Source organism: Rana temporaria, chromosome 1 (genome assembly GCF_905171775.1).
Source record: "Rana temporaria chromosome 1, aRanTem1.1, whole genome shotgun sequence".
NCBI lineage: Eukaryota > Metazoa > Chordata > Amphibia > Anura > Ranidae > Rana > Rana temporaria.
The window spans coordinates 451,100,066-451,126,952 of record NC_053489.1 but is presented as its reverse complement, the minus strand read 5'-3'; the positions used below and the strand labels follow the sequence as shown (position 1 = coordinate 451,126,952).

General features: G+C 43.1%; 1 protein-coding gene across 5 annotated transcripts in view; it reads right to left on the bottom strand.

The window, feature by feature from the left end:
- Positions 1-26,887, bottom strand: part of RUFY3 (RUN and FYVE domain containing 3) — a 167,020-nt gene that overhangs the window by 79,337 nt on the left and 60,796 nt on the right. For all 5 annotated transcript variants that reach the window (XM_040327674.1, XM_040327677.1, XM_040327675.1 and 2 more), the window contains exons 2-4: positions 10,241-10,414; positions 7,930-8,047; positions 5,589-5,690 (exon numbers count right to left, since the gene is read on the bottom strand). In XM_040327674.1, coding sequence (XP_040183608.1) covers positions 5,589-5,690; positions 7,930-8,047; positions 10,241-10,414 — 394 coding nt within the window. The remainder of the gene's footprint in view (positions 1-5,588; positions 5,691-7,929; positions 8,048-10,240; positions 10,415-26,887) is intronic.

Genomic DNA, 26,887 nt, shown 5'->3' with positions numbered 1-26,887 from the left:
ATTTACTTAGGGTGTTTGGTGATGCGGTTGCCTCGGCCTCTTTCCCCTCAGAAATGTTGAAAGCGTTGATAATTACGTTGCCCAAGCCAGGGAAGGACCCATCTGAACCTCAAAATTTCCGACCCATCTCACTCTTAAACCTAGACTTAAAAATATACGCTAAACTTATCGCCCTTCGTTTGAACAAGATCCTCCCGATACTAGTGCACCCCGATCAATCTGGATTCACAACCGGACGCCAGACGTCGGATGCCACCAGGCGCTTGATTAACATTATCCATTGCTTGAACAAGACACAAACGCCTTCTCTGCTCCTCGCTTTGGATGCAGAGAAGGCGTTTGATAGGGTGCACTGGGGATACTTTGCTAAGGTGTTGGCTGCTTTCGGCTTTACAGGTTCAATTTTATCGGCCATCATGGCGTTGTATACCTGCCCAATGGCGCAGGTGTTCACGTCTGGTGTTTTGTCCACTCCATTCCAAATCACGAATGGCACGCGCCAGGGCTGTCCGCTTTCTCCTTTGATCTTCAATCTGGTAATGGAACCCCTGGCGTGTTACATTCGCAATCATCCACCGATCTCTGGTTTTAAAACCCCCACCTCCACACACAAGATCAGTCTCTTCGCGGACGACGTGATTTTGATATTGACAGATGTGGAGAGATCCCTGGCTTCGGTACATCAGGTATTACAAATGTTTGGTCAAATGTCATATTATAAGGTGAATGAACAGAAATCCTATATCCTGGGCTTGAACATTCATCCTAGATTGCAGGAGAGGCTGGCCAACTCTTTTCCATATACTTGGGATGGGGAAGGGATAAAATACCTAGGCATCACCCTTACCTCCACGACTGCGGGGCTGGTCAGGGCTAACTACACATCCTTCCTAGATAAACTAAAAACTAAACTCCGTGAGCTAGGTAAAACGGAATTATCTTGGTCAGGTAGATTGGCGGCCTTTAAAATGATGGTGTTACCTCAAATGATCTACATATTCCGTACACTCCCTATCCCGGTGCCGAATACCTTTTTCACAGCTGCTCAGTTACTTCTCAACCAATTCTTGTGGCAGGGAAAGAGAGCCCGCTGTGCATTTTCTAAACTAGTCAAGACCAAACGGATGGGTGGAGTGGTGGTGTTGAGGGATTACTACATAGCGACAATTTTGGCTCAACTCAAAGCATGGTTCCCAACCTCAGGACAGAATAGATGGACAGACCTAGAAAGTCATCAGGTACCGGGTCGTGACCTTTCTGCTTTTCTTTTAATGTCGCGTACCATTAATTTCCAGCTGGGCGAGTTCTCCCCGACGATTTTAGCAGCTCTCCAGGGGTGGGAGGTGCTCAATTCCCTCAACTTTCAACACCAGGCTTGTTCGAATATACCTATCCCAATCCAGTGTTTAGCTAGTGCAATCCCCAATTTGAGCGTGGAGAGCTGGGTGGGAAAGGGGATAAGAGATATGACAGACTTGACAGTGGGTCCGGCCCTGAAAACATTTCGCACCCTCCAGCTAGACTTTGGTTTATCAAATAAGGATGTATATAACTATTTACAAGTTAATCACTTTATGCGAACACACCCAACAAGACCCATCTCCTTGCCATGGCAGGTCACCCTATATTTCACTAGCACTACGGTTAAGACCAGAGGTATCACTATGTTTTATATGCTGCTTAATGACAAAGATGTCTTTACCAAATCTTCAGCAATACTAACGTGGGAAAGAGATTGGGGGAAAGAATATCCCTCTGAACAGTGGCGAAAGGCTCTCAGCATTACATATGCGGCAACCAGGTGTGTGAACTTATGGGAATTAAACCAGAAAATTTTATTGAGATGGTACTTGACTCCCTCAAGGATAGCAAAATTCGCCCCGCAGACATCCAACTGCTGTTGGAGGATGTGTGGGAACCCAGGAACTTTACTTCATGTTCTCTGGGACTGCCCCCTAGTGGTTAAATACTGGCATGAAGTCTTCCAAACTATCGCCGACGTTATAGGCATATCACTACCAATGGAACCTGGCATGGCGCTGCTGTCGCTGGGTGTTGAAATTCTTCCACCCGACAAGAGAACAATAGCCATACACATCCTCCTAAGTGCCAGGCTAGTACTTGCTCGCCATTGGAAGCAATTCAATCCACCTCCCTTGCAAGAAGTGCTCACAACTACTCACACCCATGCCGCATATGAACTGCTGTTCGCCTCCACACAGAACTCCCTACATAAAATTTGCCCTCAGTGGCAACTATGGTTGGAGTGGTATGACCGTCACAAATTTCTTTGATTATAGGCTCTCTTGAAGTAATGACTGTTGAACTAGTGGGTGTATTCGACAACAGACGGAACATTGTGCTTGTTTATTTTGTTTCTTCTTTCTTTCTTTCTTTTTATATGTTCTCTTTTATTTACCAACCTAAGATGCGCTTGGGTCTATTGAAAGGTTTGATAAACTACTACTCAACAATACTTTGTACTAAATATATATGTTGCTGTTGCATCAGCTATGGGCCTTGAGCCGTGTTACTTGCTACTTGAAAAATACAATAAAAATGTATCGACTTTAAAAACTATAGACTGAGTATTTATTTTTCAGTGGGCAAACGTACATGTCAAGAACATTTCAACTATACATGAGAACAAGTAGCCCCCCGTGCCCCCCATGCATTTTCCATTATTGACAATGCTGATCCAGAAGCATATATTGCAAGAGCTTGATAAATGTTCTCCTGATTTTTAGGTGTCATTTTATCTATAAGTGAAGGGAGTATGTATTTTTTGGAGGCCGTGGTTTGTAACACTTCCCTTTCTTGAAGATGCTGCTGGTGAAGAAACACTTTGTGATGATCCAGAAGCAGCAGAAACAGTGGGGTTGATTTACTAAAACCGGAGAGTACAAAGTCTGGTGCAGCTCTGCATGATAGCCAATCAGCTTCTAACTTGAGCTTCATCAATTAAGCTTTGACAAAAAAAAAAAACTGGAAGCCGATTGGTTTCTATGCAGAGCTGCACCAGATTTTGCACTCTCCAGTTTTAGTAAATCAACCCCATTGTTTCTGGAATGAGAACTATGGAGTGGAAATCTATTTCATTATGGTCTTCATCATTTAATTCTAGGGGTGCAACGGATCGTGCCCGATCCGCGATCCGAACGGGTCGACCTGTTCGGATCGGCACAGTATGCGATCCGCGGAATGCACCGCCGCCGCGGCCTTAGGAAAGACCGCGGCTTCGGCCTAGCTCCGGAGCGGTCGGCCATCTTGCTACACTCGGTGGCGGTGCGCGCTGACATCATCATCATCCCTCCCTCTGCTCGTGGATTTTTTCTATTTTGCAAGAGCGCGCTGCGCCGCTGACTCTAGTCTGCATGCAACCTGAGTACAGTGAGACGGACCGAGTACATCAGTACAGTGAGTTGGCTAATGGCTTAATAGCCATTAGCCAACTCACTGTAATGATGTACTCGGTCTAGTAAAACAGTAACACTGTAATTACCATGTTTGCCACTGTAATAATAGTCATAGCCAACATTGCCCCCACACTAGTAAACAGTAACACTGTGTGTATAGCCATTTTTCCCACTGTAATCAGTGGGAAAAATGGCTATACACACAGTATTACTGTTTACTAGTGTGGGGGCAATGTTGGCTATGACTATTATTACAGTGGCAAAAATGGCAATTACAGTGTTACTGTTTTACTAGTTTGGGGGCAATGTTGGCTATGGCTATTAATAATAGCCATAGCCAACAATGCCCCCACACTAGTAAAACAGTAACACTGTAATTGCCATTTTTCACACTGTAATGGTCCCAAAATTGTCCGATGTGTCCGCCATAATGTCGCGGTCACGAAAAAAATTGCTGATCGCCGCCATTAGTAGTAAAAAAAAATTTTTTTTAATAAAAATGTAAAAAGACAACTTTTTTTTTTACTGATCCGAAAACGATCCGATCCGTGACTCCTGATCCGAGGATCGATCCGATCCGTGAGTTTTTTGATCCGTTGCACCCCTATTTAATTTCATAAAGTAATTTCTTAACCCTTGACGCCAGCTGCACACATATATGCGTCCGATTGGCCGGTAGGCCTTAACACCAAGCAGCCGTATATATGTGGCCCTGTTAAAACAACATACCTTATTGAGAGCGCACTCCCAGCATGGTAGGCGATGGGTACCGGAAAGCTCCCGGTGCATACTAGCGATCAGGAGCTCTTCGATTATATGACACAGTGGTCACATGACCCGAATGCCTGCCTCCGCCTCCCAGCTTTTAGAACCCTTAAAAGGGGCGGTTGGCGCAAAAGAGTTAATGTCTTTAAAGCACCTCTGGCATGAAAGATGTTTTTTGTCATCCTTGTAGCATTTGGAAAAGAATATTTCTTCTCACAATATTTGCAAATTGCAGCTTTGCTTTCAGCAGAAATTGCACTGTGGAAATGTTTCTCTAGATGTTGGTCTCATCATTTTACTGAGAGGAGAGAAAGAAAAACCCATTTACTGACCAGACTATAGCTAAACACTATGCTGTGATGTTGGAAAACATTAATAGGAATCATGTAAAGATTAAAAAAAAATATAAAACCAAATTTGTCAGACAAATTTACCCTCTGAGCTGTTAAGGCCTGAGTGGACAGAAACTATTATCTACTGTATCCCAAATCGCCCAACTGATTCAAGCAAACTATACCGGAGCCTTTACCCTGAAGTCCCCCCTAGTGGCAGATATGTATATTTCTCTTGTTTGAGAACTGCATTGAGAAGTACAGTGTTACTTTAATTGTATTACAGGATTTGCTTGTCCTCAGCTGAGAGAACTTGCAATATAACACTTTATATAAAGGATTTCCTTAAAGCGGGAGTTCACCCATTTGTGTTTTTTTTTCTCTTTTCCCCATAGCTGGATGCTCGTTTCGTCTAGGGGAATCGGCTATTTGTTTTAAAATATGAGCAGTACTTACCCGTTTTCGAGATGCATCTTCTCCGTCACTTCCGGGTATGGGTCTTCGGGAGCGGGCGTTCCTTCTTGATTGACAGTCTTCCGAGAGGCTTCCGACGGTCACATCCATCGCGTCACTCGTAGCCGAAAGAAGCCGAACGTCGGTGCGGCTCTATACTGCGCCTGCGCACCGACGTTCGGCTTCTTTCAGAAAATCGTGACGCGATGGATGCAACCGTCGGAAGCCTCTCGGAAGACTGTCAATCAAGAAGGAACGCCCAGTCCCGCAGCCCATACCCGGAAGCGACGGAGAAGATGCATCTCGTAAACGGGTAAGTACGGATCATATTTTAAAACAAATAGCCGATTCCCCTAGACAAAACGAGCATCCATCTAGGGGGAAATGTGTTCTCCATGGGTGAACCTCCGCTTTAAGGTCTTCATGTTATATAGTTTGAATACCATTTCAAAAATATATTACTTATTGTAAAAGAATATATTTCACACAAGTTTTTTTCCCCAATCTTTCTGTTTTTTTCCCCAGGCCTTTCCATCTCTAGCCCAGACATTCAGGTAAATTGTAAAATCGGCTTTCATTCGCAGATGCATTTTGTTTGTTGTTTAAACCCAAGCCGAGTTACCTTAGGAGATCTTTCCTGTTGATAATGGCTTTCATGTATTCTGAGAGCTTCTTCTGCATCAGTGCCAAGCGTAACCAGGCTCGCCCTCTACCTGCAGGTGTCCTAGAGAAAAAAAATAAAAAATGTATAGTCTTTAACAATATTAAATTATAGGAGTATACCAATAAAATTATTAGCAGTCAGACAGTTCAGAATCGAAAATTCAAAGCTTCCCATGTATGATGCAGTTAATGAAGAACTTATCACTGTTGTTCCCCTGTAAAAACACATTGATTTATAGTACAGCAATAACCTGTTTTCCTAGTGTTAAACCGCACAAAACCATTTTAAATATTTGATCGGCAGGTCATAAATCTCCATAGTCATGGTGTGCTTACATACACAATAATGAATTCAAACTAAAAATCCTGTCCAAAAGCACATTGTGATAACAGACAAATTAAAAAAAAAAGAAATTGCTGATCATCAATGAATAAAGAAGAATTCCAGGTATGGATATTTTTTTTACATGGTTACATTGGTACAGATGTCACTGCCCCCACCTCGTCCAATTATAGAAAGGGCAACCGCTAGACATAGGACCCAGAAGCTAGTGGAGATGACTGGAGTAGCAGTGTCTACTACAATGATCTCGAGCTTCTAGAGCACAGGTGTCAAACACAAGGCCCGCGGGCCGAATCTTGCCCTCCATGCCATTTCATGTGGCCCTTGCACCTCTCCTGCAGCTGCAGGAGATCTCCAGCCCTCCTATTGTCCTCCTCCAGACCCAGTACTTTGTGCTTTCAAGCAATGCATCCATCTTCTTCCCAGCAGCACCATAAGGTAAGGTACAAACTGTGATGTAAGGGAGAGTGAGGGACTCAACTTCTGATGGTGGGGTGGCTTTTGACATCTAATGTAAGGGGAGGGGATGCACTGGACATCTAATCTTACAGATACAACCGACCCTTTTGAGGGAAATCATAATGCTGATGCGGCCCACGATGAAATGGAGTTTGACACCCCTGTTCTAGAGGGATTTCATAGGTATGGTATATAGTTACATTGATCCAAGCTGGGTCAATGTAAACGGTGTAAAAAATGCAGTAGCTGTTCTCATTCTATATTGTGCCTGTTGTATGAACTTTACTAGACTTAGACCTGTGAGAATGAGACCCATTTGCAGGCCCAGATTTCCCACAAGGCCACTGAGGCCAGGCCTTGGGGCGGCAGGGCTCCAAGGGGCGGCAGTGGCATGGAGTCCCCCGACGCACGGAACATACAGTTGAGGGCGGTAAGTTATGGGGGAATCCGCTCGCTCGTTAACAAGTGATTGCGGCGATGTCACCAAAATCACTTGTAAAATATGTGCTCCCCCCTCCCCTCTCCCCCCCCACCCGACATACCTCTCTCTGCTGGCTCTGTCTTTGGGACTCTGTCCTCCCCCCGGCCACCCAGTCTGTTACCTGTCCCTGCTGCCAATGTACACAGTGAGAGGGGAGAGCTGTGCTCTTCCCATCTCAGCTGTGACAAGAGTTCTAGCACAGTGCTAGGACTCCTGTTTTGGAGGTGACAGGGTCAATAAAGAGAACATGTCACCTCCAATTGCTATCACACAGGAAATTGTTTTCTCCTGTGTGATAGCAAAAAAGTTAAGTGAAAAAAAAATTGATAAAAAATAAATAAATAATAAGAAATAATTAAATTAATAAAATAAAAAAGTAAAGAATAAGAAAAATAATAAGAAAATGATACAAAAATTTTAAAAAGTAAACGACAAGCTACAAATAAATAAAAATAAAAAAGTGATAAAAAAACAAAAAACATATTTGAACTAACCGTGCCGCACATTCTCCGTTAATTTTGGGGGGGGGGGGGTTCGGTTGGCGGGGAGGGGGTGCATTGTGGAACCTGGCCTTGGGGCGGCATGGAGAGCAAATCCAGCCCTGCCCATTTGATACCTCTTTACTTCCCGATGTTAATATATTTTCGCTTATTATCTAAAACAACGTAAATACAATACAAAGCCTTTAAAGATGTACACATGCAACTACAGAGGATCATACTATAAGGCTGGGTTCACACTTATGCGAATTCGATGTGGGTTTCCTTGCATCCAGTTCGCATGAAAGGAGACTGTGACCGGCTCTCAATGGAGTCGGTTCACACATCTCCGGGGCGGCCACGGTCTGAACTGGAAAAGGGTCCTGTGCATCTTTGGCTCAGTTTCAGGTCTGAATTCAGGCAAAAATGTGGACCCGATTTGCCCGTGAAACAGAGAACAGACGCACCGGACCCCCATGCTGAGAGCCGCGGCTAGTGTGAACCCAGACTAATAGTAAAATAGAAAAATGCAACTTACTTGAGACCGGGAAGATCCTTCACACTAGCTGTGATTTCTGATGCTTCAGGTAAAAGTTTCTCCACTAGTTCCAGAGGGCCCCAGAAGGACTTATTCTGCCCAAGAAATGTCTTCTTACCTAGCAAAGAGTGAAACACAAAATGCATCCTTTTATAAAACGTGGCAAGACATTTCCTCGTGGTACAAACATTTAAAGTGGTACTAAAGTCTATTCTGACAGGTAGGGGTTTTTATAACAGAAGCATTTAAGGATTGGGGAGGGAGGGGGAGGAGAGGAAAGGGGGAGGAGAGGAAAGGGGGAGGAGAGGAAAGGGGGAGGGGAGGGAGGGAGGGAGACGGGGGGGAAAGGGAAAAAAAAAAAAAAAAAGAGAATAAAGCAAAAGATAAATATATAAAATAGCAAATAACCACAAATGATGCGAAACTGAAGTAGAGACAATATATATGATTAAATGAAATCATGAGCAAGTCTCTTGCTATGGTTGAGTCTGACGTGGTAATAAAAAAAAAAAAAAAAGAAGCATTTAAGGCCTGCTCTGTGTGCCCCTGCGATGCAATTCCCCTGTGCATGCGCAAGAGTGAAGTCACTGAAGCCCGGCCATTAAAGTGGCCGAAGATTCGGATACCGGAAGGAAGACTGGCTTAACTTGGAAACCCCGGGGGCCAGGGGGAGCGGTGACAGCCCAGTGCTGGAGGGCTCAGTTTGTTGGCAAGTCTCTCATAATGTATTATTATGCGGTGCATACTTGTACATTATGGCTTAAACCTGCTGGGGTGCAATTTTTTTAGTTTCTTAGAGACTTTACTACCACTTGTGGAACTTAATTTTAAAAGAGGAAGTTTCTCTTTATGTCGCCCCCTCGTTCAACATTTGGCACATTATTTTTTGAGGGGGAGCAGGTACCTAGTTTTGATAGGTACCCACTGTCACCTCTGTGTTCCGAGCAGAAGTTTGGCCCCTCTCTTTCCCTGCATTCTTTTGGGACAGATCACAGGTCCCAGAAGCCTGCAGGGCCATTCACAAAGCTCAGAAAAACTCATGCATGGGTAGTGGGAAGTTGGCTGTTAAGCTACAAGAAGTTACGGCCATCTTTTCACAGCAAACATGCCAGCGCTGGGGATCCCTGGACAGGTAAGTGTTCTTTTAATAAAAGTCAACAGCTATAGTATTTGTAGCTGCTGAATTTCAATCTTGTCTTTCTAGGGTGAAGATCCTGTAACTCATAGAAAATGAGTTGGGATGTTTTTCCATATGCGTATATTAGCAGAAATTTAAGGATGGCCACTTTCTAAGTTCTGCATTAGGGATTGCTAATCTCAATGTAAGGGAGGGGGAGGGGGAGAGGGAGAGGGAGAGGGGGGGAGAGGGAGAGGGAGAGGGGGAGAGGGAGAGGGAGAGGGAGAGGGAGAGGGAGAGGGAGGGAGAGGGGGAGAGGGGGAGAGGGGGAGAGAGGGAGAGGGAGAGGGAGAGGGAGAGAGAGAGACATGCGAACTGAATCGCCTCTGCATATCACTATCATCTCAATCAAGAGTAAAGCCCCGTACACACGGGCAGAATGTCGGGAGACATTTGCCAGTACAACATTCTGGCCGGTTGCAAGCACGTCTATTCTAAACAAAATGGCCGTTTGGCCAGCTTCTGTTAGACGTGCATGCTGGAAAACCAGCAGCTGACCAACTCCTGATCAGTGGTCTCAGCCAATGGCAGAGAGCGTTGATCTGAGTATTCTGGCGGGGGACGTCCCCCTGTCAGAACACAACAGCTCATCGGGGGAGATCGCTGTCTTTTTTTTATGCAACCTGTGGGGTTGCATGAAAAAAAAAAAAAAAAACTGTAGTGTGTACCAGGCTTAACCGTTTTTAATCCCTATGCTACTAGCCATAGTATATAAATATAGATTGAAATGTATATTCTATTTACTTGTTTTAACCCCCCCCCCCCTTTTTTTCTTCACTTGCTTCCTGGTTCACTTTTCTTTCGTCTGGAGGAGGAGTTTTCTCAGCCAAGCACAACCTCCTGCCTGCATGCATGAGCAAAGGGCAGATGGATTCCAGGAAGTAAATGCTACATGAAATATCTGCCATTACTCAAGATGGACAGGGCTTAAAATGCTAGGGTGTATTCAACCGCCTATGTGGAATAAAACTCAGATTTAACAGAATATGGATGTGACCAGATTGTCATAAAAAGGTAAATTATTTGTACCTTATTGTAGCTATAATGGTCTAACCTACAGAAACAGCATATCCAACAATATCTCAAGATTTAGAAATAGATCTACATTTGGCATGCCACTACCACTAGTCATACCTTTTAAGCCATGCTTTAGACAGTGCTCCATAACCACAAAGAACTGCTGCAGAGGTGCATAGTCAGAGTCCAGGGTCCGTCCCAGGTTAAGCGCTGACTCAATTAAGCCCTTTATACTCAACTTTGCCATGTTCATGAGATTCATACGTTCGTTGGCCATCAGGTAATTGGGATCTAGAAAAAAAAAAAACACAATTCAAAATATGATGCTAACATGAGTCTGAATATCATCTAGGTGTAAGGTCTGGATATTTGAAATATTTAACCCAGGCCACACATCTTTCACATGGTGGATTGATGGGATTAGTCATGTATACCAGACAAGATAAGGATACTTTTTCTTTCTCTTCATTTCACAGAAAGTGATAAGAACAGTGCATTTCTTGCCAGATCAACGGTTATATATTCTGTACTTGCTGAAAATGTTCTTAGCCAGAAAATCGAAAACTAAAAATCAGCCACCTCATTTAAACAACTAGCAAACTGCAATAGATTACATTTTTGTTTTGGAGGTTTACATATGCTTTGACAGTCAACAAGCACGCATACTCGCAGGGCCAAATTTGACAGAACTTCACTAACCAACCCAGTAAAACACTTGATACCAGATCTTAGAGAACAAGTTAAAGCTTTGGGCCTGGATTCAGATACGAGTTACGACAGCGTATCTCCGGATACGCCGTCGTATCTATGCGACCGATTCAGAGAATCAGTTACGCATAGATTTCCCTAAGATCCGACCGGCGTAAGTCTCTTACACCGTCGTATCTTAGGCTACATATTTACGCTGGCCGCTAGGTGGTGCTTCTGTAGATTTACGCGAGGAATATGCAAATTAGGTAGATACGCCGATTTAGAAACGTAAGTCCGCCCGGCGCATTTATTTACGTCATTTACGTAAGGCTTTTTCCGGCGTAGAGTTACCCCTGCTATATGAGGCGTATCCTATGTTAACCACTTCCTGACCTCCTCATGTACATTTACGTCGGCAGAATGGCACAGACAGGCACAATCACGTACCTGTACGTCCTCTGCTAGACGTGGGTGGGGGGTCCGATCGGGACCCCCCCCCGGTACATGCAGAGGTCGGGTCCGCTCGGGGAGCGATCCGGGACAATGGCGCGGCTATTTGTTTATAGCTGCTCCGTCGCGATCGCTCCCCGGAGCTGAAGAACGGGGAGAGCCGTGTGTAAACACGGCTTCCCCGTGCTTCACTGTGGCGGCGCATCGATCGGGTGATCCCCTTTATAGGGGAGACTCGATCGATGATGTCATTCCTACAGCCACACCCCCCTACACTAGTAAACACATACACAGTGATCCCTAAATGTTACAGCGCCCCCTGTGTTTAACTCCCAAACTGCAACTGTCATTTTCACAATAAACAATGCAATTTAAATGCATTTTTTGCTGTGAAAATGACAATGGTCCCAAAAATGTCGCAGTCACGAAAAAAATCGCTGATCGCCGCCAATAGTAGTAAAAAAAAAAAAAAAACGATCCCCTATTTTGTAAACGCTATAAATTTTGCGAAAACCAACCGATAAACGATTATTGCGATTTTTTTTTACCAAAAATAGGTAGAAGAATACGTATCGGCCTAAACTGAGGAACATTTTTTTTTATATATATATGTTTTTGGGGGATATTTATTACAGCAAAAAGTAAAAAATATTGCATTTTTTTCAAAATTGTCGCTCTATTTTTGTTTATAGCGCAAAAAATAAAAAAACCGCAGAGGTGATCAAATACCACCAAAAGAAAGCTCTATTTGTGGGGAAAAAAGTACGCCAATTTTGTTTGGGAGCCACGTCGCACGACCGCGCAATTGTCTGTTAAAGCGGCGCAGTCCCGAACTGTAAAAACCCCTTGGGTCTTTAGCCAGCATATTGGTCCGGGGGTTAAGTGGTTAAGTATGGACGTTGGGCCAGCGTCATGAATAGGACTGTACGTAAGTTACGTTCACGTCGAAAGCATTGCCTATTTGCGGCGTAATTTGGAGCATGCGCACTGGGATACGTTCACGGACGGCGCATGCGCCGTTAGTCAAAAACGTAATTTACGTGGGGTCAGCCTTCATTACCATACAACACGCCCACTGCATGGATAATTTGAATTCCGCTGGCTTACACCGGACCACATACGCTACGCCGCCTTAACTTAGGGCGCAAGTTCTTTCTGAATACGGAACTTGCGTCCTAAGTTACGGCGGCGTAATGTATCCGAGATACGTTACGCCCGCCGATAGATACGAAAATGTATCTGAATCTGGGCCATGATTTTTACCTCACGCTCAGGTTTTATTCAAAGTGCCGTTATTGGGCTAGTTTACCAAGAAAACAAAGACAAGCAAATAAGCAAGGATTCCATAGCAGCCAGAGTGTTCCCTTTCCGCTGGTAAAAGAAGTCAGTCAGGAGTCAGCTGATATTTGGCTGCGGGTCACTCCTCATTCATTAAATAAACGAATTACATTTCTGAAACACTAGCATGCCAAAGTAATAATGTGAATACAATAGGTGTTTGTCTACCATTTTAACAGCATACAATGGAACAACAGAGGACGTTTCAGAGTATTCACTTTACCAAAATAGTTCAGTATAAGTAGGAAAAGGATTTCCACTAGGAGTAAACACTTGCAGTTTGTAAAGTGTACGTCAGCATAAAAAATAAAAATAAATAAAATGAAGCAAATTCCTGCTATACATGCACATTCCCTCATGTTCTATCCCTTTACGCCCCTTTCACACTGGGGCGGTGGGTGCGTCGGCAGTATTTTTAGCCACGTTTTACCATCAATTTTGTGGCGCTATTCGGCCGCTAACGGGGCGCTTTTACCCCCGCTAGTGGCCAAAAAAGGGTTAAAACCACCCGGCGGTATAGCCACAGTGCCCATTCATTCCAATGGGCAGGAGTGGTCCAAAGATACTGCTAGCAGGACTTTTTTTTAGCATCTGTCAGTTTTTCATCCATTTTTGCATTGGTAGTGGATGTAAATAAACTGACCAGAAACTGATAAAAAAAAAAAATCCTGATGAACAGCTGATAAAGAACTGATGTACAACTGATGTAAACTTCATTTTTTTTTTTTTTATATTTGAAAAGATGTGACTTAACTGATGAAATGAACGGTCTGCATGTGTGAAATGGGCCTTAGGGTTTAATAATAGGGTTAGGGGTTAATGTTAGGCTTATTTTATTTATTATTTATTTTCATTTAATTATTGCATTTGAGCTGAAAAATGCTCAAAAACACACAAAAAAAAAAGCACCAAAATGCTCAAATCAAGTGTTTTCATGCACGTCTATGGAACAAAACACTGCAATCACAGGTAGGCTCTGATTTTGACAGCTGGCAAGGCTGTATAATATGGATGGAGGAATCTTTTCGATTTTTTTCCCTGCAAGCTAAAAAACTGAAAAAAAACTTTATGTGCATGACCTGCATATTTCTGTAGTCTCATGATAGAAAAACGAATGCCGCGTACAGACGATCGGAAATTCCGACAACAAAACCGTGGATTTTTTTCCAACAAAATTTTGGCTCAAACTTGTTTTGCATACACACGGTCACACAAATCTTGTCGGAAATTCCGAACGTCAAGAACGCGGTGATGTACAACACTACGACGAGCCGAGAAAAATGAAGTTCAATGATTCCGAGCATGCGTAGGATTTTTGTGCGTCGACATTGCATACAGACTACCTGAATTTCCGACAAGAACTTTTCTTGTCGGAAAATTTGAGAACCAGCTCTCAAATTTTTGTGGTCGGAAATTTCAACAGAAAATGTACGATGGAGCATACACACGGGCGGAATTTCCGACCAAAAGCTCACATCGAACATTTGTTGTCGGAATTTCCGATCGTGTGTACGCCGCATAAGAGGGCCAATACAACGCACAGCACATGATGCAGGAAAGCTCGGAATGTCTGACTTGATCTTTAGGCATTTTATTATGCCTATAAGATCGGATTCACACCTATGCATTTTTAGTGCTTTTTGCACTTTGAAGATTTGCTCTACAGTCCATTTCACATGGTTTCCTATGGAACATGTTCTGTAGTGCAAATCTGCAAAATGCACTTAAAATGCCATAGGTGTGAATCAGGCCTAAGCCCTGGTTCACACTGGGTACGATTTGGAACGATTTGAGATGCGATTTGACATGTCAAATCGCATCTCAAATCGGCGGCAATTGTCAGCAATGGCACTGTCCTAATCAGTGCGACGCCGCATCTGCGATTTCAAAAAGTAGTTCCTGTACTACTTTTTGCGATTTCGGGCCGCGATTTACATTAAACTGCGGCCGAAATCGCGGCAAAATCACGGCAAAATCGCAGCCGCGAAATCGCGGTAAAATCGCGCAAGTGTGAACCTAGGCTCAAACAGATTTTTTAACTTTAACAGACCAGAAGTGGGCAAATGAGAAGTTTGTTGTTTGGGTTTACATACATGTCCCTGCATCTGAATTTAGCACCTTGATAGAAAATTTACACCTGGCGAGAACCGAGTAGACAATACTTTCGTAGAAGTCAGATCAAAATCTGATCGCAGCAGTGTAAACCTAGTTTAATGCCTAATACACATGAGAAAAATCAGACAAAAAAATACCGCTTTCGGGCTGATCATCTGATCGTTAGTACACAGCTTTCGAGAGCCGATCACGACAGTTCATTCAAAAATATCCAAAAAAAGGGACAAGCACATTTTTCTTGTACAAGAACAGAACAACCGATTTTTGGGTAATTAGTATGGTATTTGAACGAAAAAAAAAAAAAGAAGGAAGGATGACCAAGACCACACATGCTTGGAAATAAAAAATAAAAGATTACAATATAATATATCACTTCCAAAGTTATATTCTGTCGTACGAGAATTTTCGTAACCCATTGGTTTTTAATATGAGACTAGCATGCAAAAAAGAAAGAAAATGATCATCCGGTACTGTTAACGTTTGTACCAAGATTTAAAGCGGGAGTTCACCCGGAATTTTTTTTTTAACATTAGATTGATGCTCATTTTGTCAAGGGGAATCGGGTAGTTTTTTTAAAATCAAAGCAGTACTTACCGTTTTAGAGAGCGATCTTCTCCGCCGCTTCCGGGTATGGTCTTTGGGACTGGGCATTCCTATTTGATTGACAGGCTTCCGACAGGCTTCCGACGGTCGCATACATCGCGTCACGAGTAGCCGAAAGAAGCCGAATGTCGGTGCGGCTCTATACGGCGCCTGCGCACCGACGTTCGGCTACTTTCGGAAAATCGTGACGTGATGTATGCGACCGTCGGAAGCCTGTCAATCAAGTAGGAATGCCCAATCCCACAGCGCATACCCGGAAGCGGCGGAGAAGATGCATCTCTAAAACGGTAAGTACTGCTTCGATTGTAAAAAAAAAACACCCGATTCCCCTTAACAAAACGAGCCTCAATCTAATGTTAAAAAAAAGGTTTTTGGGTGAACCTCCACTTTAAGGTCTTGATTATTATTATTATACAGGATTTATATGGCGCCAACAGTTTGCTCAGCGCTTTACAACATGAGGGCAGACAGTACAGTTACAATACAATTCAATACAGAAGGGATCAGTGGGCCCTGCTCGTTTAGAGCTTACAATCTAGAATGGAGGGTCAAGTGAAACAAAAAGGTAATAGCTATGGGGGGGGGGATCAGATGGACAAAATGAAAATACAGTTGTTAGGCCCCTCGTACACACGATAGGTTAAACAGAGGATAACGGTCTGACGGACCGTTTTCATCGGTCAAAACCGATCGTGTGAGGGCCCCATAGGATATTTAACCATTGGTTTAAAAAAAGTCAACTTGCTTTAAATTTAACCGATGGATTCCTAACCGATGGGAAAAAAAATGTTCGGTTAAAAATTCACGGATGCTCAGAATCAAGTCGACGCATGCTTGGAAGCACTGAACGTTTTTTTTCAGCATGTCGTTGTGTTTTACGTCACCGCGTTCTGACACTATCGGTTATTTAACCGATGGTGTGTAGGCGCGAAGGACCATCAGTCAGCTTCATTGGTTAACCGATGAAAACGGTCCATTGGTCCGTTCTCATCGGATGGACTGATCGTGTGTATGAGGCTTTAGGTGTGGGTAGGATAGGCTTCTCGGGTTTTCAGGGATCGTCTAAATAAAAGCTAATCGAGTAGGAGATAATCTGACATATTGGGGTAAGGAGTTCCATAAGATTGGAGAGGCTCTGGAAAATTCCTGGAGGCAAGCATGAGAGGAGGTGATGAGGGAGCTAGAGAGCAGAAGGTCTTGAGAAGAACGATGAAAACGATTAGGTTAATGATTGAATTTGTGAATTATAACCGTTTTTTTCTTTATCTATCCTTCTAACCGTTTTTTTCTTTATCTATCCTTATAAACGGTTTTTCTGAATTTGTGAATGATAGGCAGCAAAATTTTTAAAGTGCTCGAAACACACACATACAGATAAAGAAACAAGCCCAACACATACCATATGAACTGCAGTATCCGCTTACCTTCTATAAGAACCTCAGTCAGCTCAAATCCCAAGGAAGATGGCAGACAACGATGAACAAAGTTAGAACGACTGAGTTCAGACTTGGGTTTCATCAGAGAAAGAATGAAGCCCAGCACGTGAGAAGACATTACAGAACCAGCAAGGTGTCTGACTTCTCTTTCCTCTGGCTGGGAATTTATACAAGAGGGTAACAAGCCCTTTAGACTTGCCCCTTCACTCATTGCAAGGAGACCTTTCTTCTTTAATTACCCCATGACATAGCATTCATACAAATGGACATTGTTTCAATGTTCAAGGTGGCTGAATAATTACAGGCCAGAACACCAACAACTTTAACGTTTTAAACACTGTATTTAGGAATAGATTGGAAGCATAGTTTATTAAAACAGAAATTGCAAGAAGTTTAAGCAGACAGCCAAACAATAGTAGGTTTTATTTTCATTAAATCAGCCAGTGCAAGCTTGTTGGTTCCTTTACAAACTGGGACATATAAATGAAGGAGTGGCACAGGCTTTGTGTTAATATTTTTAAAGAATATCTACAGTAATTGTTTAATAAATTAGAGAATTAATAAAATGACCCCCCTCTACTTGTCCTGGTAACCACTGATGGAAAAATCTAAAAATGTACACCCGTCACCAGAACAGGAACAGAGAGGAATTCATCCTATAGGGACACTTGTCCAACAACTATCTAATGCCGTGTACACACGGTCGTTTTTCGGCATGAAAAAAAAAAAAAAAAAAATGTTCAGCATGTCCAAAAAAAACGACGCTTTTCCAACTTCATCATTAAAAACGATGTTGCCCACACACCATCGTTTTAGAAAAATGATGAACAAAGCGCGGTGACGTACGACGGCACTTCGAAGGGGAAGTTCTATTCGCCGTGGGGCTGCTTTAGCCGATTCCGTGTTAATAAAAGACGATTTGCGCCTTTTTGTCTGTTACAGCGTGATGAATGTGCTTACTCCATTACGAACGGTAGTTTTACCAGAACGAACGCTCCCGTCTCATAACTCGCTTCTGGGCATGCGCGGGTTTAAAACGATCATTTTTTACAACCCGAAAAACGTCATTTTAAAAAACAACATAAAAAAATGAAGCCGAAAACCGATGTGAAGCCCACACACAGAGGGCCAGATCCACAGAGCAAGTACGCCGGCGTATCTACTGATACGCCGGCGTACTTTCAAATCTCCCACGTCGTATCTTTAGTTTAAATCCACAAACCAAGATACGACGGCATTTGGGTAAGATCCGACAGGTGTACGCCTTCAGATCTTAGATGCAATACTTCGGCGCCCGCTGGGTGGAGTTCGCGTCGTTTTCCGCGTCGGGTATGCAAATTAGCGATTTACGACGATCCACGAACGTACGCGCGGCAGTCACATTTTCTAACGTCGGCTTTTTCAGGCGTATAGTTAAAGCTGGTATTTTACGGCGTATAGATAGAATTGCCATGTTAAGTATGGCCGTCAGTCCCGCGTCGAAATCTGAATTTATTTTTTTTGCGCAAGTCGTCCGTGAATAGGGATGGACGTAACTCACGTCTAAGTTAAAAAAATGACGTCCTAGCGACGTCATTTAGCACAATGCACGGCGGGACATTTAAATGAATCACGCCCCCTAATCGCCAATTTGAATTCCGCCGCCAGAAATACAGTACGCCGCCGTAACTTACGTTTTGAAATTGTTGAGGGTTCGAAATTCCGCCAGGTAAGGTACGGCGGCGTAGCGCATCTCTGATACGCGGCGCAAGTGCAATTGTATGTGGATCTGGCCCAATGATTTTAAATGACGTTTTTAAAAATGTCATTTTTTTTCATGCCGAAAAACGACCGTGTGTACGCGGCATAAGAAAAGATTTAAACTGATTTGCTGTAGCGAAAAGGCATTTAAAAAAAAAAAAAAATTGTTTTATTTTGTCCAAAATATTTTTATTTTAGATAGCGATTAATATATTAAGCTTAAGCTATAATAAATATCCCCATTTTTATTTAATTTTTTAACAAATTTTTACTCAGTTTAGGCAGATATGTATTCTTCTACATATTTTTGGTATGCGATACTGCGGCAGGCAGATTGTTAAAACACACAGATCCACGTCCTGTCAGGGAGAGGAGACCGATGGTGTGTCCCTTGTACATAGGGACAACCATCGGTCACCTCCCCCAGTCACTCCCCTCCCCCCACAGTAAGAATCACTCCCTAGGGAATACATTAACCCCTTGATCGCCCCCTAGTCTTAACCCCTTCCCTGCCAGTCACATTTATACAGTAATCAATGCATTTTTATAGTAGGGATCGCTGTATAAATGTGAATGGTCCCAAAAATGTGTCAAAAGTGTCCGCCGCAATATCGTAGTCACGATAAAAAAAAAAAAAAAAGCTAGAAATCTTTCCCCTATTTTGTAGACCCTATAACTTTTGCGCAAACCAATCAATATACGCTTATATATGCGTTTTTGTGTGACAGCGCTGAAAGCTGAAAAATGGCATGGGCAAGAAAGGGGGTGAAAGTGCCCTGTAGGCAAGTGGTTAATCACTTAAAGACTAATACCGTGTACACACGATCGAAAAATCCGACAAGAAAACTGGATTTTTTTCCAACGGAATCTTGGCTCAAACTTGTCTTGCATATACACGGTCACACCAAATTCCGACCATCAAGAACGCGGTGACGTACAACACTACAAGGAGCCGAGAAAAATGAAGTTCAATGCTTCCGAGCATGCATCGACTTGATTCCGAGTATGCGTTGTTTTTGGTGCATTGGAATTGCCAGTCTGCAATATTTGATATCACAATGTATTTGCGCAGCGGTCTTTCAAACTCAATTTGTTTAGGAAAAAATACACTTCAAAGAAACAAAACCGTAAAGTTAGCCCAGTTTTTAGTACAATGTAAAAAATGATGTTGCGCTGAGAATCGTGATCTTTATTCTAAAATAAAAAAAAAAAAAAAAAAGAGTGTTCACATAAGTTGGCTTTCTGACTTGTTTTAATTTATATTTTTCAGTTTCTAAGTAACCAGCAAGACAATAAAAATAACATCTGCTACAAGCATATCTAAATCAATGTTATTTGGCTGAACAACAGCCAGAAGGTTTTCAAGATTGAAGTATAAGAAAACAAACTGCAAGTTCCATCTATAAAAATGAAGCCCCATTTATTCTAATGCCGCGTACACACGATCGTTTTTCGGCATAAAAAAAAACGACGTTTTTAAAAACGTAATTAAAAATGATCGTGTGTGGGCTTCACATCATTTTCGGCTTCTGAAAAATGACAAAAAAAATTCGAACATGCTGCATTTTTTCACGTTGTTTTTTAAAATGTCGTTTTTCGTGTTGTTAAAAACGATCGTGTGTGGGCAAAACCAACGTTTTAAACCCGCGCATGCCCAGAAGCAAGTTATGAGATGGGAGCGCTCGTTCTGGTAAAACTACCATTCATAATGGAGTAAGCACATTCATCACGCTGTAACAGACAAAAAAGCGCGAATCGTCTTTTACTAACAAGGAATCAGCTAAAAGCAGCCCCAAGGCGAATAGAACTTCCCCTTTAGAGTGCCGTCGTACGTGTTGTACGTCATCGCGCTTTGTTCATAATTTTTTCAAAAACGATGGTGTGTGGGCAACATCGTTTTTAATGACGAAGTTGGAAAAACGTCGTTTTTTGGACATGCTGATAAACGATCGTGTGTACGCGGCATAAGGCCTCACACCCACACGGTACGAAAATTAGAAGGGAAAGGTCTGAAGACGAGCTCTCTGCGGATTTTCGGATCGTTAGTACGGTGCATTCAACAGACGATTTGACTTTTACATCAGACAAAAGATGGATGTGCAGGCTATAACATTTTTGTCTGATGTGAACTCCACGTCCGATTTTCGGGATGGTCAGTACAGAAATCTTCACACAAATGTGGAAAGTACAAACACGCATGATCGGAATCAAGGGACGACTGGGAAATGTTCGTTCTTGTAAACTACTGTTCGTAATCTAGCATTAACCCTATACAACCCACTTCCTGCTTGTCTGATAAAAAGCCTACGGTTATTACATTATGCTCAGCTCTCTATCATGAGAGTTTGCCATTAAGAAAGGGAGGGGGGGGGATGAGTCATAAGAGGGCCAATTAGGGCTGCAGAGCTGGAGGTGTGCCTCTGTGTAAATCCAGAAAGTGAACAGGCTGCTGCCTGTTCACTTTCTGGATTTACACAGAAAGTGTCCACAGTTAAAATGGCTGCAGCCAGACTTGGTAGAGGCAGATTTCTGCAGCATATTTGGCAAGTACAGAATCACAGCATATATAAAATAATATGCAAAGTAGTTGGAGGGAAGCTTCAGAATGGCAAATATGTTTTTTATTACAAATTATGTGCGCAGACTGCAGGTCCCCTTAGGAAAAGAAATTGAATAAAATTGAGGTGCTGCTGTATGGAAGCCAAACAATGGGCACACTTCTGTAATCCATATGCAAATATGTATATGTTGTCCATAACACCACGTACATGTTTCAGGCATTACCCCCCCCCAATGACAAATCAATGTTGTCCTCGAAGCCACGTAAAAAGATGCCCTGCCGTAAAAAATGTTTTTTTGCATTGGTACATTTGCCAGTTTGCCCTAAAATTTTTGAAAATTTATAAAAAAAATGGTCTTCAAATGTAATTCATCTCTAAGTTCAGGTTTGCCATATTTTGAATATTTGGGGGTTTAACCCTTAAAGTATCTAACCCAGGCAATTGTGCCCACTACCACTCCTGAGGGCTTGCCGGAGAGAAAGTAGCGCATGTTTCCTGTGTTTATAACTGTCCCTGCACAAAATGTAATTTCTGAAGGAAAAGTCATTTAAAAAACTACTCACAGCTATTCATGAATTGTCCACTTGCCGCCCGCCAATGACATATTGACGGCGGCAAAGTGGTTGTAGAATCCTGACTGGACGTCATAAGACGTCCTCAGGATTCTGAGCTGCTGCTGCTGCGCACCCGGGGGCGCGCACCCCCGGGGGCGCGCATCGCGGCGATCGTTGTTCACCGATCTCGGTAAAGAGTCTCTCACGGAGACTCTTTACCACGTGATCAGTCGTGTCCAACCACGGCTGATCACGATGTAAACAGGAAGAGCCGTTGATGGCGAGTAGAGGAGAGCCGATCGGCGGTTCTCCTGACAGGGGGGGTTCGCGCTGATTGTTTATCAGTGCAGCCCCCCCCTCGGATGCCCACACTGGACCACAGGGAAGCCCACCCTGGACCAGGGAAGGGCAAAAAAAAAAAAAAAAGTCTGGGCAAAAAAAAAAGCATTAAAAAAAAAAAAAAAAAAGATGCCAATCAGTGCCCACAAATGGGCACTGATTGGCACACATGGGTAAATCAGTGCCACCCCACAGTGTCCATCAGTGCCACCCCACAGTGTCCATCAGTGCCCAGTGCCCATCCATCAGTGCCCATCTGTGCCACCCATAAGTATCCATCAGTGCCGCCCATGAGTGCCCATCTGTGCCGCCTATGAGTGCCCAGTGCCGCCCATGAGTGCCCATCAGTGCCGCCCATAAGTGCCCATCAGTGCCGCCCATAAGTGCCCATCAGTGCCGCCCATAAGTGCCCATCAGTGCCGCCTATGTGTGCCCATCAGTGCCGCATACCAGCACCGCCAATCAGTGCCACCTCATCTGTGCCCGTCAGTACTACCTCATCGATGTCCATCAGTGCCATCTCATCGGTGCCCATCAGTGCCGCCATATCAGTGCCCGTAATTGAAAGAGAAAACGTACTTATTTACAAAAAAAAATAACAGAAAAAAATAAAAACGTATTTTTTAAAAAAAAAATTCAGTCTTTTTTTAGTTGTTGCGCAAAAAAAAAACCAAAAAAAAAAACGCAGAGGTGATCAAATACCACCAAAAGAAAGCTCTATTTGTGGGGAAAAAAGGATGCCAATTTTGTTTGGGTACAGTGTAGCATGACCGCGCAATTGCCATTCAAAGTGCGACAGTGCTGAAAGCTGAAAATTGGCTTGGGCGGGAAGGTGCGCAAGTGCCTGGTATGGAAGTGGTTAATAGTGCGAGTAGTTTTAAATGACTTTTTTTTTCCTTTAAAAATGACATTTTGTGCAGGGAACCAAAATAAAATAAATAAAAAAAATTGTGGGGGTCCCCCCAAATTCCATATCAGGCCCTTCAGGTCTGGTATGGATGTTAAGGGGAACTCTGCACCAAAATAAAAAAAATTTGTATGGGGGCCCCCCAAAAATCCATATCAGACCCTTTATCTGAGCATGCAACCTGGCAGGCCATGGATGGGTGACCCTGCCCCCCACCTGATGCAACAGAAACCACCCATCCACGTCAATGGGAAACCCCAGCGTTTCCCCTTGCGTCAGAGGAAGACGGGGTAATGTGACAGGTGGCCCCGCCCTCAACTACATAAGAGCTGTCCGGCTAGCGCCGCGTCATTCCCGGTGTGTCTCCAGTGGAGTCAGGATTGTGTGCGTGTTTCTCGCTGGAGAGTGGAGATCACCCATCGCTGGATACCGAGAATGGATTCCATCACTGGAGTGGAGATTGAGAGTGGATTACATCGCTGGAATCTTTTTTTCCTTTTTAAATTGTTTTCTTTTTAATAAAAAGGACTTATAAAGCTGTGTCTGTGTGGTTTTTACCAAATTTGACATTTTTGTGGTGAAATGATAGGGGTACAATGTACCCATTATCAATTCACATAGGTGGGCCGTGATCTGGGGGTCCCCTTTGCTAAAGGGGGCTTCCAGATTCCGATAAGCCCCCCGCAGACCCCCACAACCACCGGGCAAGGGTTGTGGGGATGAGGCCCTTGTCCCCATCAACATGGAGACAAGGTGCTTTGGGGGTCACATGTTGAGGGCATGTGGCCTGGTATGGTTCAGGAGGGGGGGCGCTCTCGTCCCCCCCCCTATTTTCCTTCGGCCTGCCAAGTTGCGTGCTCGGATAAAAAGGTACTGGTATGAATTTTTGGGAAGACCCTACGCCAATTTTTTTTTTATTTTGGCGTGGAGTACCCCTTAAAATCCATACCAGACCTGAAGGGTCTGATATGGATTTTTTGGGGGAACTCCACATCATTTTTTTTTTTATTACACAGGGTTTCCCTGAAGGACCCGATATGGAATTTTGGTTCCCTGCACATGACATGACATATGCATAAATGTTTTGGGGATTACAACTAATCCGCTGGTTCCTTCACAGGTCAGTGCAAATTTGAGGTGGCAGCCGGTAGCCAGTGTGACTAAAAATTATTTTTAGCTCTTCTGGATTTCACAGAGAGAACGGTTCTTAGCTCTTTAAAGTGTGTGCTGCTTACCAGATTTGATAACCTCATCTCAATTCTACATGTATAACCGTTCTGGGCAGGTGTCGTTTTCTCACTGTAATATGTTCATTTTAGCTGTAGGATTTATATGGTGCTACAAGGCCTGGTCTGTTCATCCATATGCAGCATTGCTTCAGCTTTTAAAGAGCTCCTTTTTCTTGTTCATCTCAACTATATAATTAGGTAAATGAGCTAATTAAATGGGAGTTGACCCTGACCAGTAAGTAGTGTTTACTTAAACTGTTCAATGAGGTGATCAGAGGGTTTTATTAAACATTTTAAACTATGGTTTGATTGTTCGGAGGTTATATTTAATCAACCATTTCAGAAAATGCTTATAATAGATGAAAACTCCTAAAGCTGCCCATACAGGGAGTACCGTATTTATCTTCATATAACGCGCCCCGGCGTATAGCGCACACCCCCAACCTGCAAGGAAAATTCCTGGAAAAAAAATACTTACAGTTTGGATGCCCCTCATCGGTGTCTTGTCCGGCGTCCATCGGCAGCCATCGTGGTGTCCTCCCTGCTGTGTTTTTCAGCCGATCCCCCGCTTCCCGCGCTGTGTTTGAACCACTCTGTCGACATATACCGAGCGCAGTACACTCGGGTATACTCGGCTCCTCTCGCGTAAAGGACATACAGGACGCACAGGACCTGACCGCGAGCGTAGCTGAGCCTGCCCGAGTATACTGCGCTCGATATATGTCGGCGGAGTGGTTCAAACACAGCGCAGGAAGAGAGTATCGGCGTATATCGCGCACCCACGATTTTGCCCTGATTTTAAGGGCAAAAAAAAGCGCGATATACGCCAATACGGTAAATATCAGCCAGTTCTTAAATAGGAAGTGGAGGAAGCACAGATCCACAGAATGAATGAAACAGGAGTAGGGAGATCTTTGCACTACAGGTCCACAGGTAGGGATGAGCCAAACACCCCCGTTTGGTCCGCATCCAGAACATGCGAACATACCAAAAGTTCACAAGAAGATTCGAACACTGTTTTTGGGACTATGGGACTCGACCGTGAGAAATCAAATTTTAAAAGGTTAATATGCAAGTTATTGTCCTTAAAAAGTATTTGGGGACCCAGGTCCTGCCCCAGGGAACATGTATCAATCCAAAAAAAGTGCAGTTTTTCAGGAGCAGCGATTTTAATAATGCTTAAAGTGAAACAATAAAAGTGAAATATTCCTTTAAATTTCGTACCTGGGGGGCGTCTAAAGTATGCCTGTAAAGTAGTGCATGTTTCCTGTGATTTTGGAATTGTCCCTGCACAAAATGTAATTTCTGAAGGAAAAAAAAAAAAAGCAATTTAAAACTACTCGCGGCTATTCATGAATTGTCGGTCCCGACAATACAGAGAAAAGTAATTGAAAAATTACCCAGTCCATTAAGGGGAACCCCTGCCATTTTTTTCAATGACTTTTTATCTGCATTGCCGGGACCCAACAATTCATTAATAGCGCAGGGAACTTTAGTTTAGGTACAGTGTTGCATGACGGCGCAATTGTTATTCAAATTGCGACAGTGCTGAAAGCTGAAAATTTGACTGGGCAGGAAAGGGGTAAAAGTGCCCAGTAGGTAAGTAGCTAAACATTTTGCCATCCTTTTCATCACTTGGCTAGAACCCATAATCTCTGCACAAAACAGCTTCTAGATCAATTGTTTTCAATTCAGTTTTGTGCTTTGATACAAGAAATTAAAATGCAAGGTGCCCAGCTGTTGAATATGAAAATGATAATTCTTTGGAAACCACAGCTTGGATATAAAACATAAGCTGAAATATGATACTGCCATTTTTTTTTTAACATAACTGCTGCTTATTTTTTTTCTTTTTGTTCCCATTTATCAAGCTAATCAAAGTTTATTATAAACCGTCTTTTGAAAGTTTATAAATATTGCTATAATTTTGGCAATAACATGTTTATGTACTGTACATATCATGCAAATTGTAAATGTCAACATGCACAGCACTAAAAGCAGATTTTATAGATAATAAAATGAAACAATAAAATAATAATAAACACTGCACATTAAATTAAATCCAAGGCCTTTGTCATTGACTGTCTATGGCCTTGTATGTGGCAATTCTCGACAGTACTGAAATGTGATCCAACTAGAGGAAGAGCTCGGTGTGTAGAAGTCCCTGGAGATCCTGGATCCATTCTCCTGCCTCTGTCCATGTGATGTATCACTGTAGAATCTAACCATTACCATTACCATAGGGCACTTCTGGGAATACAAGGCAATCTCTTGGCAAGCTTTGGATGATTTTCTAGAGTCATGTTCTTGGGGGCTGAACAGGGATCAGAAAAATTAACATTCTATCAGCGTATGCACATGCCAACGAGAAATCTGGGCTACGCTGGGCTTTCAAGACCTAATTATTCACACCAAGCACAATCTCTCTAGTAATAGCAATACAGAAAAAAAAAAAAAAAAATAATAAAAACTAGCCTATGCACTATTCTCATTAGACTTGTTCTTAAAAACTAGGGCTGTGGAAATTAAAGATTAATTCCTCGATTAATCTTTAATTTTTTTGATCGATCAACATTTTTTTGATCGATCAACATTTTTTTGATCGATCAACATTTTTTTGATCGATCAAAATTCTTTTGATTGTACCAGTGGTGCAACGGATCGCAAGTGATCCGAACGGGTCACCATATGCGGATCGGCACACCACGTGATCCATGGAGCTCCGCTGCTGCCATAGGAAAGGCCGCGGCTTCGGCCTAGCTCCCGAAGCGGCAGCCATCTTGGTCCACCTGGCGGTGTCCT